Below are 12,774 nucleotides of genomic sequence, written 5' to 3' on the forward strand. Positions count from 1 at the left end.
GAACTCTTTTATTCTAACATGAACTGTTTGGTTTGAGTGATTATTCCTCTGCTGAACATGAATCAGTTAATTCATTAATTCATTCAGTATGATTTATTGTTTGCAAAAACACAAAGAAACTTCACCTATAACAAAACTTCACCAAACAGTAGCCTTTTGTATGTTATTATTATTATTATAAACTAATAGTTTTGCAGTCCAAAAACTAGAAAGCTTGTAAAACACTGGAGTTGTGCACATTATTTAATATTTTTGTTAGATATTATTTGAAAAAGAGAACAGAGAAAATGTTTTACTCTGCTCCATAAATAACGTTATTTGAAATATTTTCTTTAAAAGTTAACACTCATATGACACTCATATTTTTTTAATGAGGGCTCTATAAACCGGATTTATTGATTATTTATATTTTCCTCAGTAGGTGTGTGTTCTCTGTCTCTGTGCGACAGCCAGCTCAGAACCAGAGGAATATTTAAAAGCATTATTTTATAACAACAATCATTTTTAAGTAGGTTTTCAGGTGAAGTACCAGTACTAAAGTATACTTGAGTAAAAATACTTTCAACAATATAAATAAAGTTTCCCACAGTGTCGCCAGCAGGGGGCAGTCTCGCTCTGTGCCTGGCTCGAACGGGATGTTGCTCGTAGTTCTCGCGAGACTTCTCCACCCCTGCATGTGTATTATTTTCCTTGACGTTATCGTGACATTGGGTGCCAGCAGGAAGAAACGCCGGAGCCGTTTTTCAGTTTAACGTGTCACCGAACAAACTTGGATATTTATGACATCGAAGTCGAGACTTCACAGCAAAGGCACGCGGTGAGTTCAACCGTCTGCGGCTCCGAAAATCGCTCTTTTCTCATCGAACATGTCGGCTAACAGCACAGCTAACTGCTAACAGCTAGCTCAGCTGACCTGCTACAAAGGCTAACTCTAAGCTAGCTGCTAACGTTTATAGCTGTAAAGCTGCGGGTTTCTTCTCAGCTTTAGGAAAGACGTGATCTGATATTAATTCAAAAAGATTATTTCGTAGTCAGTGTTGTCACAGTTCAACAATGTTGCTGCCGGTAGATAAAATCGATAATGTGATTCGCTGAACCAACAGCTAATGGTACGTGAGCTCAAAACGCACTGTGACCTCCAGTTGGGTACAAACATAAGATAATAAGAGAACATGAGATGATATAAGAGAGTTTTTGGTTCTGTAAAAAGATTTTCATCGTCTCATCCCAGTAATTATATAGATTTCCAATCTACTCGAAGTCACGTGTTTTCAAACCAAACTCGCTCCAAAAAATCTCAAATTCTCCAGTCCCCCTCAGATAAAGGTTTTAATTAGTACAACATTATTTTTTTAAATTATTTTCCCATGTACTATGATCCACTCTGTAATTCGGCTAACACATAACTGCTCTTTAAATATCTCTTGTAACAAAATGTCAACTTTTAGACGTGATTCCTCTCTTATACTGTCTCCTTCGGATAAACTGCAGAGCGGAGAAGTGATTATTAAATGAGACATCTTATTAAAATGAAGTGGTGCTGGTGTTTAATGAGTAAGCAGAGTTTTCCAGGAGACCTTTGAGATTCAGAGAACGGTTGAAGTTCGCGTGTCAGCTGTGCCCTCGGTCCAACACGCCTGATGTCAATAAACATGCGTTGTTTTTGTATGGAGTCTGGTGAGCTGAGCTGAGACCGCTCCATGTCACGTTTGCTGTGGGTTAATGTGAAAGCGAGTTATCAGCGGGTCCTCTGGCCTCTGTCACCTCCTGGTTAATCACTAACAGAGGAAATATGATGGGTGAGATTATGAAGGATATGAAGGAGGAGGCGCTGACGGGCCGGCCTCCTCCGCGGGGCCCCGGCCCTCCTCCTGCGTGTACGTGCGGGCCTGCAGGCCGTGATGGCGGACAGTCGGCAGTGGTTTCCTCATTCCTCTGAGCTCTGACACAAACACGCAACAATACCCGCTTTATCCGCACCGTCTGCGGCTCCAGGCAGGATCAGTGTGCGGTATTTATCACCCGTGAGTCACCGACAGCAGGTACGATCCCTCATTCAGCTCCACATGGACCTGATCATTATTATTGTCATAGTTATTGATTAGTAGAGTTATTGATCAGATCAGCAGTGAGGCAGAAAAACAAAGTGTCTACAAGGGAAACAAAAAGTAAATTATTAAGATGTTTCCTGCTAAGTAAGTACTTGGATACTTTACTGAGGTAAAAGTACTAAAACTATCATGTGAAAATACTTTTTTTTATAAGTAAAAGCTTTGCATTGAAATCTTAAATGTACTTGAATATCCAAAGTAAAAGTTCTTTATACTGCCACCGAATATTGTGTTAATACTAGATATCACTACTGATACATTCATGTGTTAGTATTTACTGTTAGTTTGAAGTACTTTATACTGCGTGTTGTATTTAAAGACCCTCAGTGGTTTTAATAGAGTGCAGTTTTAGTTTAGTTGAAGATTTACTGCAGTAAAAGTACCTCAAATGTGTACTTGGCTTAGTTTGTCTGTCAGTGTAGCTTCATGTGTCACAGCTCACACTTCTGTTCAGATCATCCGGCTGCTGGAAACTTATTATGAGACAGAATCAATAAGTCGTTCAGACCCTCAGAGAGCTGATCAGGTTTATTTACACCAACAAAACTTTATTTATACGTCCTGTCGAGACGAGCTGCTGATGAACACAACATCTCTAATGTGTCTTATTTTCACTGCGTTAACTTTTATTTTAACTGATGATTAATCAGCTGATTCATTGATTAATTGTTTGGTTTCTAAAATGTCAGAAAATGATCTAAAACACGTAGTTTAATATTTTATTAATTGATTAGTTGTTAAAATCTTTTTTAAAGTAAAAAAATATTTAATGTTTGATTTGATAAACTGAACTTGACGTCGCGTTGGACTGAAACATCCAGGATGTAATAATCAATAGTTCTGGATCTGGATTCATATTATTGATGAATCCCTCACAGTCGTAATGAGCTGAATGATCGATCAGTCTCGTGGCTGACTTCTTGAGTCGTCTAACAGCTGATGACACACACACCAGCTCACTGTGTGTGTGTGTGTGTGTGTGTGTGTGTGTGTGTGTTATCAGCGTCTTCTCAGCTGACTGTTAACAGCTGATACCGCTGCAGCGCCGCACCCTGAGGCCACGCCCACTCTGCCCACTAACACAACAGTCATGTGACACACGATCACTGACGTTTTAAAGTACTCCGTCAGGTATACCTGGCAGTACTTGATGTGTTGCCGTGGTGACTGAGGTCCAGCTGGGTCTATAAACAGCTCCGTGGTCTGACTGGTCTGATCCCAGTGGGTTGTGGTGACCAGCAGCTCTCTGACCAATCACAGAGCACAAAGCAGCGGTGGTGACAAACAGCTGGAGGTCTGAATCAAACTCTGATCTGTGGTCAGCTGACTCACACCACAACAACAGACACAGTGAATCCTCACCTGTCAGGACTCACCTGTTCACAGTGTGCTGAGTCAGCAGTGTGGTCAGTGTCTCATGCTTTTATTCTGTTTTTAACTGAAACTGTGGCGGGACACGCCGATCAGGAGACCGATGTCTCAGCACTTTGTGCTGTATAAATAAAGTTTATTGTTGTTATGGATCAATAATGACCGTCTGCTGCACTCTGCAGCTCAGAGTGACAGTCTGACGCCTGTAGCTTCAGCTGGAGATGTAAAAGCAGCCAGTTCACCACCGAGTAACAAGTCAACAACAGAAACTCACTAAATGTGAAGAAAGGAAATATTCTGACACACATTTTCCTTCTAAACAGAAAAATACAACTGTACACCGACAAGTTTCTGTCTCTGACTGAACTGAGACGAGATTAATCTCATCGTCAAACACACTTCAGTCAAACTGATGTTTGTTTCTGAGACTATTGTGTGTCACCTTAAAATGATTCCTTCAGAGTACATGACATCAGAAGTTAAAGCAGATGTTCTGCAGTAAGTTTCAGTTCTGATGTTTGTCATGAACATGCGACTGTGAGATGAGTGAAGGAAATAAAAACATTTCTTTATCTTCAGTATTAGTGAACATAATGTGATGTGAAGAAGGTGAAGCAGCTGTTTGTGTCTGATCAGTCCAACGTTATGAGCGAGGAAGTGATGAGAGCTCAACAGTGAAGAAACAGACGAGCTGTTTAGATGAAAAGCAGAAGTGAAGACGAGCGGAAGAAGAAAACAGAAGAGAAAGTTTTGATCCTCCAGCTGAAGTTTTCATAAAATCCCTTTAAAAAAAACCCTGCAGTTATTAATAGACCTACAGCTGTTTTCGTGATATCACAGTGACATCATCACTCAACGTTCCTCTTCATTAAATTCCAGTCCGACCTGTTTTATTTTAACACTGTTTCCTGTTTCCTGTCAGGATGGCGTCTGAGACGTCAGCGAGCGGCGGTCTGAAGCAGTGTCGACTGGCTCAGGATCAGCTGGAGGACGCCATCAGCAGCGTGACGAAGGCTGAGCAGCAGCTGAGAGAGAACACCAGAGAGGTCAGCACCTTCATCATCATCATCATCTGTCTGAGTGTTTGTCTGTCTGTCTGTCTGGTCCAGGTGAGACAGGTGAAGTGAGACAGGTGCACAACAGGTTACAGTGAGCTGCAGGCGTCACGTGACTCACCTCTCCAAGTTCAGTGTATTCTGATAATCAATACGTCGATCGACAGGAAACCATCAGTGACTGATTGTCTGAGTGTGTGATGGTGATTTCTGATCGTCCAATCAGCAGCTGACCTCAGAGTGTGTGTGTGTGTGTGTGTGTGTGTGTGGTCCTGCAGTTGCTGCGGTAACCCGGGCGCAATTAACCGTAGACATGTCATATCTCTGTGTCTGTGAGTGTGTGTCTGTTACTCTGTGTGTGTGTGTGTGTGTGTGTGTGTGTGTGTGTGTGTGTGTCTGTGTGTGTGGAGGTGGAGTCGGCATATAAAAGACCGGAGAGAGAGAGAGAGAGAGGGTGTGGCAGAGTGAGTATATAACAGAGTGCAGAGAGAGAGAGAACACGTTCAGCTCCTGAGCTCACCTGTGTCCTGCTGCCGCTTCAGGTAAACTCACTCTGTTCACTGATTGATCGTTTCAGGCTGATCAGAGTCGGTGTGTGTGTGTGTGTGTGTGTGTGGAGGAGCTGCACCTCAGTAAACACAGAGACCTCTTCATCTCTCAGCTGTGTCTCTGGACAGAGAGGACAGACTGAGTGTCCACAGAGGACAGCAGGACTGAAGTTACCTGGTTTCACTCAGGTGGAGGTCTGTGTAGTCCAGACACTCTGACGGAGGAGGAGGAAGTTTTTTGAAGTACTCGACGTGTTTTGAAGTACTCGACATGTTTTGAAGTACTACAGTTGGTCAGTACGACTGAAACAGCTGAAGAGGTCGGTGTGTTTACTGCGACACTACAGGTCAGTCTCTGTTAGCACCGCCGCTAAGCACAGGAGGAGGAGCTGAGAGTCAGATGCTACCAGATGGACCAATCACAGCTGTTTCAGTGCGTGATGCTGCGATGTGCGCTCACATGAACCTGAGGGATTAACATTCAGTCTTCGGTTCTGTGAGTTCAACACAGCAGCTTCTTAGATGATTCACTGCAGAGGTGTGTGAGAAAACACAGCTCGTACTGGAGGAAGCGTGTCCTCTACGGAAGCCCTGAGGGGCCAGTGACGAGTGTAATCTGTCTGATCTGATCTGTTTCCTCTCCAGATGTTTTAGTTTTTAATTTAAAGTTTTAAGAATATTTTGTTAATTATCAGGATGACCTCATGTCTCACCTCTCTCCTGTCTCCCTGTCTCCCTGTCTCAGGTGCGTGCTGAGCTGCAGAGCTGTGTGAGCCGTCAGCAGGAGGCGCTGCGCTGCAGAGAGGTTTGGCTGCTCGGTCAGATCGAGCTGCTGGAACAACTCAAGACCGAGACTCTGCAGCAGCAGCTGCACCAGCTGCACTGGGTACCTGTTTATATACTGTTTCTATACTGCTCATATACTGTTTATATACTGTTTCTATACTGTTTATATACTGCTCATATACTGTTTATACACTGTTTCTATACTGTTTATATACTGCTCATATGCTGGTGACAGTCCACTCTGTGCTGACCGTGTGTCTGTGTTTCAGCTGCGAGGTCAGTTTGATGTGATCGTCCATCAGATGCAGAACTCCAACAGCAGCAACGACCTGAGCAACCAGCTGACCAGCTGCATGGAGAAGTGAGACACACACACACAGACACACAGGCAGGGTTTAAAATTGGCACCCACCACTCACCAAATGCGTGAAAAAATATGTTTTGGCGAGTAAAATAAATAGGTCACACGCCATTGGCAGGCTGCTGAAATATGCCGACTTTGCTATATAACTTTCAACATAAATGCCAAACAGTAAAACAGACACAGTTTACAGCTGCAGCAGATCTACTGATTGCATTTCAAATGTTACATTTGTCCCTCGCTGTCCACCGTCAAACAATGGCAAAGAATTGGTGAACCACCGCTGCGGCGATAATGCGGCGTCTCTGTGCGAAAAGGGCAAGTGGTTGGTGTACAACAGCAGCGCTAATACCATGAAGTGCAACATCTGTCAACGGTAGAATAAAGAATCATAACTTTAATTTTCAATATCTCAATATTGAAAGTTATGATTCTTTTAACAGTATCTGAAACCTTCACTTATATAGTTCCCCACTAAAAAACAATCAGTGGCCAATTATCTTGATGCTGTTCAGTGTTTCCTACAGGAAATCTTAGTTAAGGTTGTGATTGTGAACAGTTCAGTTGCCGCTCAAAAGATACTTTGGCTGGTTAAAATGTGATCGTATACCCTGCACACAGGACAGAACTGAGTTTATTGGTTGAGTCTCTGATGAGGAGACAGCAGACATGATGACTTCCTGTCAGACAGTGAGGATTAACGAGCAGCAGTCTAAACTGTGATGATGTCATTGTTGTAGACATTACACTGTGTAATCATCATTAACTTCATAATGAGACGTTAAAGGATCAACCTGGTGTGTTGTCAGTGTAACTGAACCCTGATGGACCAGACAGCTGCTAAAAATACGTGTTACTCTGATCCTCCTGATGATTTAAAGACTGATGTCTCTGCTGGTCAGTGAGTCACATGTCTTGTTTGGACCTTCAGGGCCTCTGTAGTGATCATGATTACATCATCATGGTCTGCAGCAGTGATTGGTGGTAGTTTCTTCCTCTGGTTTGTAGTCGAGCTGCTTCTGTTGATGTTCAGTGGATCATATATATCTGATTTATTAACACGTTCAGTAAATGAAACGGGCTGAAAACACTGAGGATCATAATTAATGACTGCAAGCTGTTTATTAAAGGTCAGGTGGAGACAAACAAACACACGTTGAATAGTCAGCAGCTCAAACATCAACAGAGCAGGAAACTAACTGATCGATCGACGAGTCCGTCAACTGAAAATCGCTTCAGTCGTTTTTAAAGCACAAATACAGAAAACAGTCTCAGGAGGAGCAGGAGGAGGAGGAGCAGGAGGTCTCATGTCTCTAACAACAGGTGTTTTCTCCTCCCGTGTTGCAGGTTGTCTTCTCTCAGTCTGACTCCAGAGGAAACACCTGAGCTCCGTTTCCACGCCGACACTCGCTCTCTGAGGCAGGCCATCACCTCGTTTGGCAGCGTCACTGCTCAGGTAACACACACACAGACACAGACACACACACGTTGTGTCTGAGGTCCTGATGCTGATCAGCTGTTCTCTTTACTTCCTGTTTTACAGCTTGTGGAGGGCATGTCCTCTCAGAGCCCCGCCCACCAGAGAGGTCAGGTGCAGAGTTGTCCAATCGCTGCCAAGAAACAGGTACAGAGCTCACCGTCTAACAGTAACAGACGTACTTAGATACTTCACACTGTAATAAACTTCTTCACATGTATTGGAGACACAGGACCAGGCTGCTGCTGTCTGCAGCTATGCTAACATGTGGATAGTTTAGCATGTGATAATGTGACTGACACGCTGAGCTGCACTTAACAACCAGACCTGCTTTACTTTCTGTGTGTTTTAGTGATGTCACAGTGCAGTACTAGTATCTGACTGTAGTACACCATCAGTGTACTTTCACTGTGGTATCACATACCGTTTGTCCTCTGACCTCATGATGTTTCTGTCTCTGCAGAAGATGGAGGCCGGCGCTCTGGGCGACTGGCTGCTGGGAACTGCTCCAGTAACCAGCGCTCCTATTGGCTACCAGTCCAGCAAGAAGCCCGAGGATTGGCTGGTGTCACAGAAGGAGAGTCAGGTGAGACGGACGACATCAGAAGACATTTCATCAGACACATTTATAAAGTTGATCAGAACTCAAAGTGACGTCCTGTGTTTGTGTTAGACTTCCTGTCCCGTCCTGACCTCGGTGGACTTCCTGCAGGCCTGGGGTCAGCTCAGGGACCTGGAGGCGTGGCTCCTCCAGGACCACGCCCCCCTCAGCAGAGAGCGGACCACCAGCAGCTGTAGCTCCTCCTTCTCCATCGAGAAGATCGATGAATCAGAGTTTCTTGTCTCTCCTGAGGAGGAGGAGGAGGAGCTGAGTGACTGGCTCATCACCCCAGCAACTGCTGCCATGGAGACCATGTCAGACGGCGAGCGGTGGCGGCGGGTGCTGAAGCCGTTCGAGGACAGCTGGTCATCTGGTGAATGGCTGGCAGGGTCGAGCCGACCTGCAGCCGACTGCTCCTCCTGCTGCCAGACCACCAAGGCCATGGAGATCGAGAACCTGGGCCAGCTCAAGTGCCTGAAGACCCCGCCCCCCTCTAGCCCCGCCTCACCAACCACCGCACCTCCAGCAGTTCTTGAGGCGTGGCTTCAGCAGGTGGTGCCGCTGCAGCAGACCTGCAAAGCCAATGAGGTTTGCTCCACCTACTCCGACTGCGTCTGTGAAGAGAACTGTGGGAAAGAAGCTCTGAGCCTCTGGCTGCTGCGACAGGACGGACGAGACAAGAACGGAGTCCCTGTGGCCAAGAACGCCCCGCCCACCACCAGCACCACCACGCCCACTGCCAAGAACACCCCGCCCACCACCAGCACCACCCCGCCCACTGTCAAGAACGCCCCGCCCACCACCAGCACCACCCCACCCACTGTCAAGAACACCCCGCCCACCACCAAGAATGCTCCACCCACACTGCACCACAGGGAGCAGGAACAGAAGGTGAGCTGTCCTCCAGATGATTTCAGTCATGTGACGGACAAACACACTTGAGATGAAACACACAGTTTGTATTAATTATTGATCAGGAACTGTTCTCTCCTCAGGTTCAGGCCATCCTGGAGGCCTGGCTCCACCCAACCAACACCTCCTCCTCCTCCTGCAGGACTCCTCTGCAGGATCTCACCTCCTCCCTCTCTGGCTGGGTGGCTCCTGAGGAGGAGAAGGCCAGCAGGGAGGAGCACAGCTCCCAGTTCAAGCCCTCCTCTCTGTTCCAGCTCCCTCTGGATCCAGAACTCTGGGTTCTTCCAGGACAGACGTGTCCTCTTGCTCCGGGGTCAGGAGGTCAGCCCCGCCCAGCCCCAGAGGAGGACAAATGGCTGCTAAAGAAGAGGAGTCAGGCTCAGGTAACAGGACCAGTACAGACCAATAACAGAGCAGCACACCTGTTTACCAACTGGTTACTGCCATGTTTATCTGCTTGACTGTTTATGGACTGTTTAGTTATATTTGTGGACTGTTTATATATCGACTCATTTTCTGACTGTTTAGAGATTATTTTACAGACTTTTATTTACCAACTGTTTACATACTTTATTTACAGATTATTTTACTGTTAACTTACTGACTTAAGTTGTATTTGACTTTATATACTGGCTGATTTGCTGACTGTTTAAAGACTATTTTACAGACCACTGACTGTTCTATTTGCCAACTGTTTAACTCACTCACTAGTTGTATTTATCGACTGTTTATATGCTGATTTTTGACTGTTTAGAGACTATTTTACTGGCTTTTACTTACCGACTGCTTTAACCTTCATTTACTGACTGTTTGTATACGACTATTTACAGATTGTTTTACTGACTGTTTACTTCCTGTTTCCTGTGTAGGAGCGCTTGGTGCTGCCCATGGTCTGTGACCTGTTCTCCTGTATGAAGGTGGGCGGAGACAAAGACAAATGGCTGCACAAAGCCCCTGAACAGGTGAGTCACACCCACAGCAGACACTGCTAATGCTAATGCTAATGCTAACAGCTGCTCTGTGTAAGAGGCTCAGACTGCAGCTACAGTGCTTACAAAGCTAACGTTAGCATAGCAGGCGGTTCAGGAGGTATGTGCTGTGTTCAGGGTGCAGTTGGAGAATCAGAATGCGTGACAACTCACCTGTCCACAGGTGCAGTCTGTACGGTGTCTGATTGATCGTTATGGAGCTCAGTGACGATCAATAACTGTTTCTCTGACTCTTCTCCCTCCAGATGTGATGATGATGGATGTTTCTTCTTCTTCTCTCTTCTGGGAGTCACTTTATTGCTGATCAGCGCACACGATCACAATCTAACCATCGCCGCCGCCTTCTTCCTGTGACATCATCAGGCTGAGCTGCTGCCCGCTCTCCTCCAATCAGGATCAAGAACTCACCGATCAATATACCCGAGTTTAGAGAACAGGAAAAACTCAGTTAATGATTGATTATTTTAACTTTATTGATTATTTGAGGTAATCTATCAAACAGTCCCTGATCGTAACATTGACTTTGACTAACGAGATGAAATCAGTCGTTTTATTTTATTTGGAGTCACCAGCGGCTCGTTATTGATCCTGGTCATCAACTGACGATTGATGGATTTTTGTTGAAGATAACTGTCGAGATGAACTGATGAAATGCAGATGAATGAAAAACGTCCCAGAATGCATTTCATCAGCTCATTCTGACAGGAGGAGAGGGGGCGGAGTCAAGGGCACAGGGTCATATATATGGTGGGCGGAGTTGAACATGGATATAAACTAACCTTTATTTTAACGAAGCTTATTTTAACCAATCTGTTTTTATGATTTCACTTCTGCCTGATTGGTGGAAAACTTTCTTCTTCGTTGTTTTTTTTCCTGTGAAACTGCTGAACTACAGAGATCTACTTCCTGTCAAGTGTCAAAGTTTAAGTCATCAAATTGAACCTTGACGTCTCTGATGCAAAGCGTCTGATTGGTGGAGCTCGTCACGTGTCATCATCCACCTGTAAGACAAGTTCAGGGCACAGAATCACTGCGTTTGCAGACGGGTCACATGATTCTGTAGTCAGCAGTGATTGGTGCTTTTTATTGAAGCTGTGTGTGGGGGGGGGGGGGGGGGCTGTGATGTCATCAGTTCTCTTTTCCTGCTGTGATTCTTTACAGTAATAAAACATGCTGACATCATCACTGCATCTGTGACATCACTGTAACTCGGTACATTTACTCAAGTACTACACTCAGGTACAAGTTTCAGGTACAAGTTTCAGGTACTTCATCTCAGAGGGAGTTACTTTAAGTTACAGTTTATAAAATCTGACGTTTGGATTTTTATACTTTTACTAAAATAACATTTTCAATCCCAGTATTATTATTAAGGGACGTCCCGATCCCGATCCGAGTCATTTAATATTCAGTATCTGCCGATACCGAGTCCCGATCCGATTCTTAGCCCCAACTAATATTTTCCTGTAATACAGCTGCATTAAGAAAAAATCACCTGCATCCAAGCTGTTTTTTTCTTGGCTCGGGACATCCCTATTATTATATTATGTAAGTATTATATAAGTATTTTTATAGTTTGGTGTTAGTACTTTTTTACCAACACGGATTCTTTTCATCTTATTTACGACGAGTAGTCGTACTTCAGCCTAAAATGAGTATTACAGAAACAAACACTTAAATACATGAGCCTCACTTTCCTCTTGAAAATATATATTTTTTTCACTGGGTTCAACACGTTGAATTGTCATTGAATGACATTATCTGAATTTAGAAAATTAATCACCAGAAACAAGTTCTCACCTGCCGCTCAGGGCTTCTGCACCTGAGAGCGTTGCAGGATAATCGTATTTATAATAATCGTATTTTTTTCCCCCACATGTGAAACCAACTGGATTTATTTTATATTTTCCCCCACTTGATTCCACACATGAAGAAAAAACACTGTTGAAAAGACGATTCTCCACAAGGATTTTTTTTTTTACGTGTGAAACCGAGTTGGAGTCCAGGAGGTGAAAAAAACATCAGGAGGAAAAATCATTTCTTTTTTTCGTGGGATTAAAAAAGTCCTCCAGGTTTTTTTTAAAAACCTGTTTTCACAGATTGTTTTTCAGAAGGTTTTAAAAAAATCTGAGAGGAAACAATTATTTTGCCCGACAAACATGATCCTGGAATATTTAAAGTTTTTGTATTTCACAGATGAAATAAAATTATTCCAGTTCTCAGGTCAAACACTCTGAAAACTGCTGAGATCAAACGGGAAATGATCACAAGAGAAAACCAAACATTCTTCACCCCTCAGGACAGAAACATGATGAGCAGGAAGAAACTACCTGACAGGTTACCTGAACACACACACACACACACACACACACACACACACACGTACGTAAAACCAGTCTGACATCATCAGTCCTGTCATGTTCTAATGAGTTTACTGAATAAAGACAAACACAAAATACTGAACGTGTTCACAAGAAACTGCTGAGAGTCATCAGCTGAGACACACACACACACACACACACACACACACACACACACACACACACACACACACACACACACA

The 12,774-nt window shown here is 44.2% G+C and overlaps 1 protein-coding gene and 1 long non-coding RNA gene across 7 annotated transcripts; one reads left to right on the forward strand and one right to left on the reverse strand.

Annotated features, from left to right (window-relative positions):
• The first annotated feature begins 660 nt into the window (after nucleotides 1-660).
• ncoa4 (nuclear receptor coactivator 4) lies at nucleotides 661-11,393 on the forward strand. 6 transcript variants are annotated; one of them, XM_084375941.1, is made up of 13 exons: nucleotides 661-817; nucleotides 4,405-4,528; nucleotides 5,831-5,971; nucleotides 6,141-6,232; nucleotides 7,580-7,688; nucleotides 7,776-7,856; nucleotides 8,173-8,295; nucleotides 8,383-9,016; nucleotides 9,059-9,100; nucleotides 9,143-9,201; nucleotides 9,306-9,605; nucleotides 10,092-10,184; nucleotides 10,457-11,393. In XM_084375941.1, exons 1-13 carry the CDS (start codon nucleotides 780-782, stop codon nucleotides 10,460-10,462), a joined length of 1,842 nt encoding a protein of 613 aa, XP_084232067.1. In that variant the 5' UTR covers nucleotides 661-779; the 3' UTR covers nucleotides 10,463-11,393. The 6 variants fall into 6 exon arrangements, with proteins under 6 accessions (XP_084232067.1, XP_084232065.1, XP_084232068.1 ...); XM_084375939.1 differs by having other exon boundaries at nucleotides 8,383-9,100; XM_084375942.1 differs by lacking the exon at nucleotides 9,059-9,100.
• LOC311270801 lies at nucleotides 7,751-10,460 on the reverse strand. Its single transcript, XR_014624302.1, has 3 exons — nucleotides 10,365-10,460; nucleotides 8,134-8,271; nucleotides 7,751-7,842 (listed from the first exon to the last, which is right to left on the reverse strand). It is a non-coding gene; the product is annotated as an uncharacterized lncRNA (long non-coding RNA).
• Nucleotides 11,394-12,774: the final 1,381 nt, after the last annotated feature.

The sequence above is a fragment of the Pagrus pagrus genome (genome assembly GCF_965226575.1).
Source record: "Pagrus pagrus genome assembly, chromosome: 15".
Taxonomy (NCBI): Eukaryota; Metazoa; Chordata; class Actinopteri; order Spariformes; family Sparidae; genus Pagrus; species Pagrus pagrus.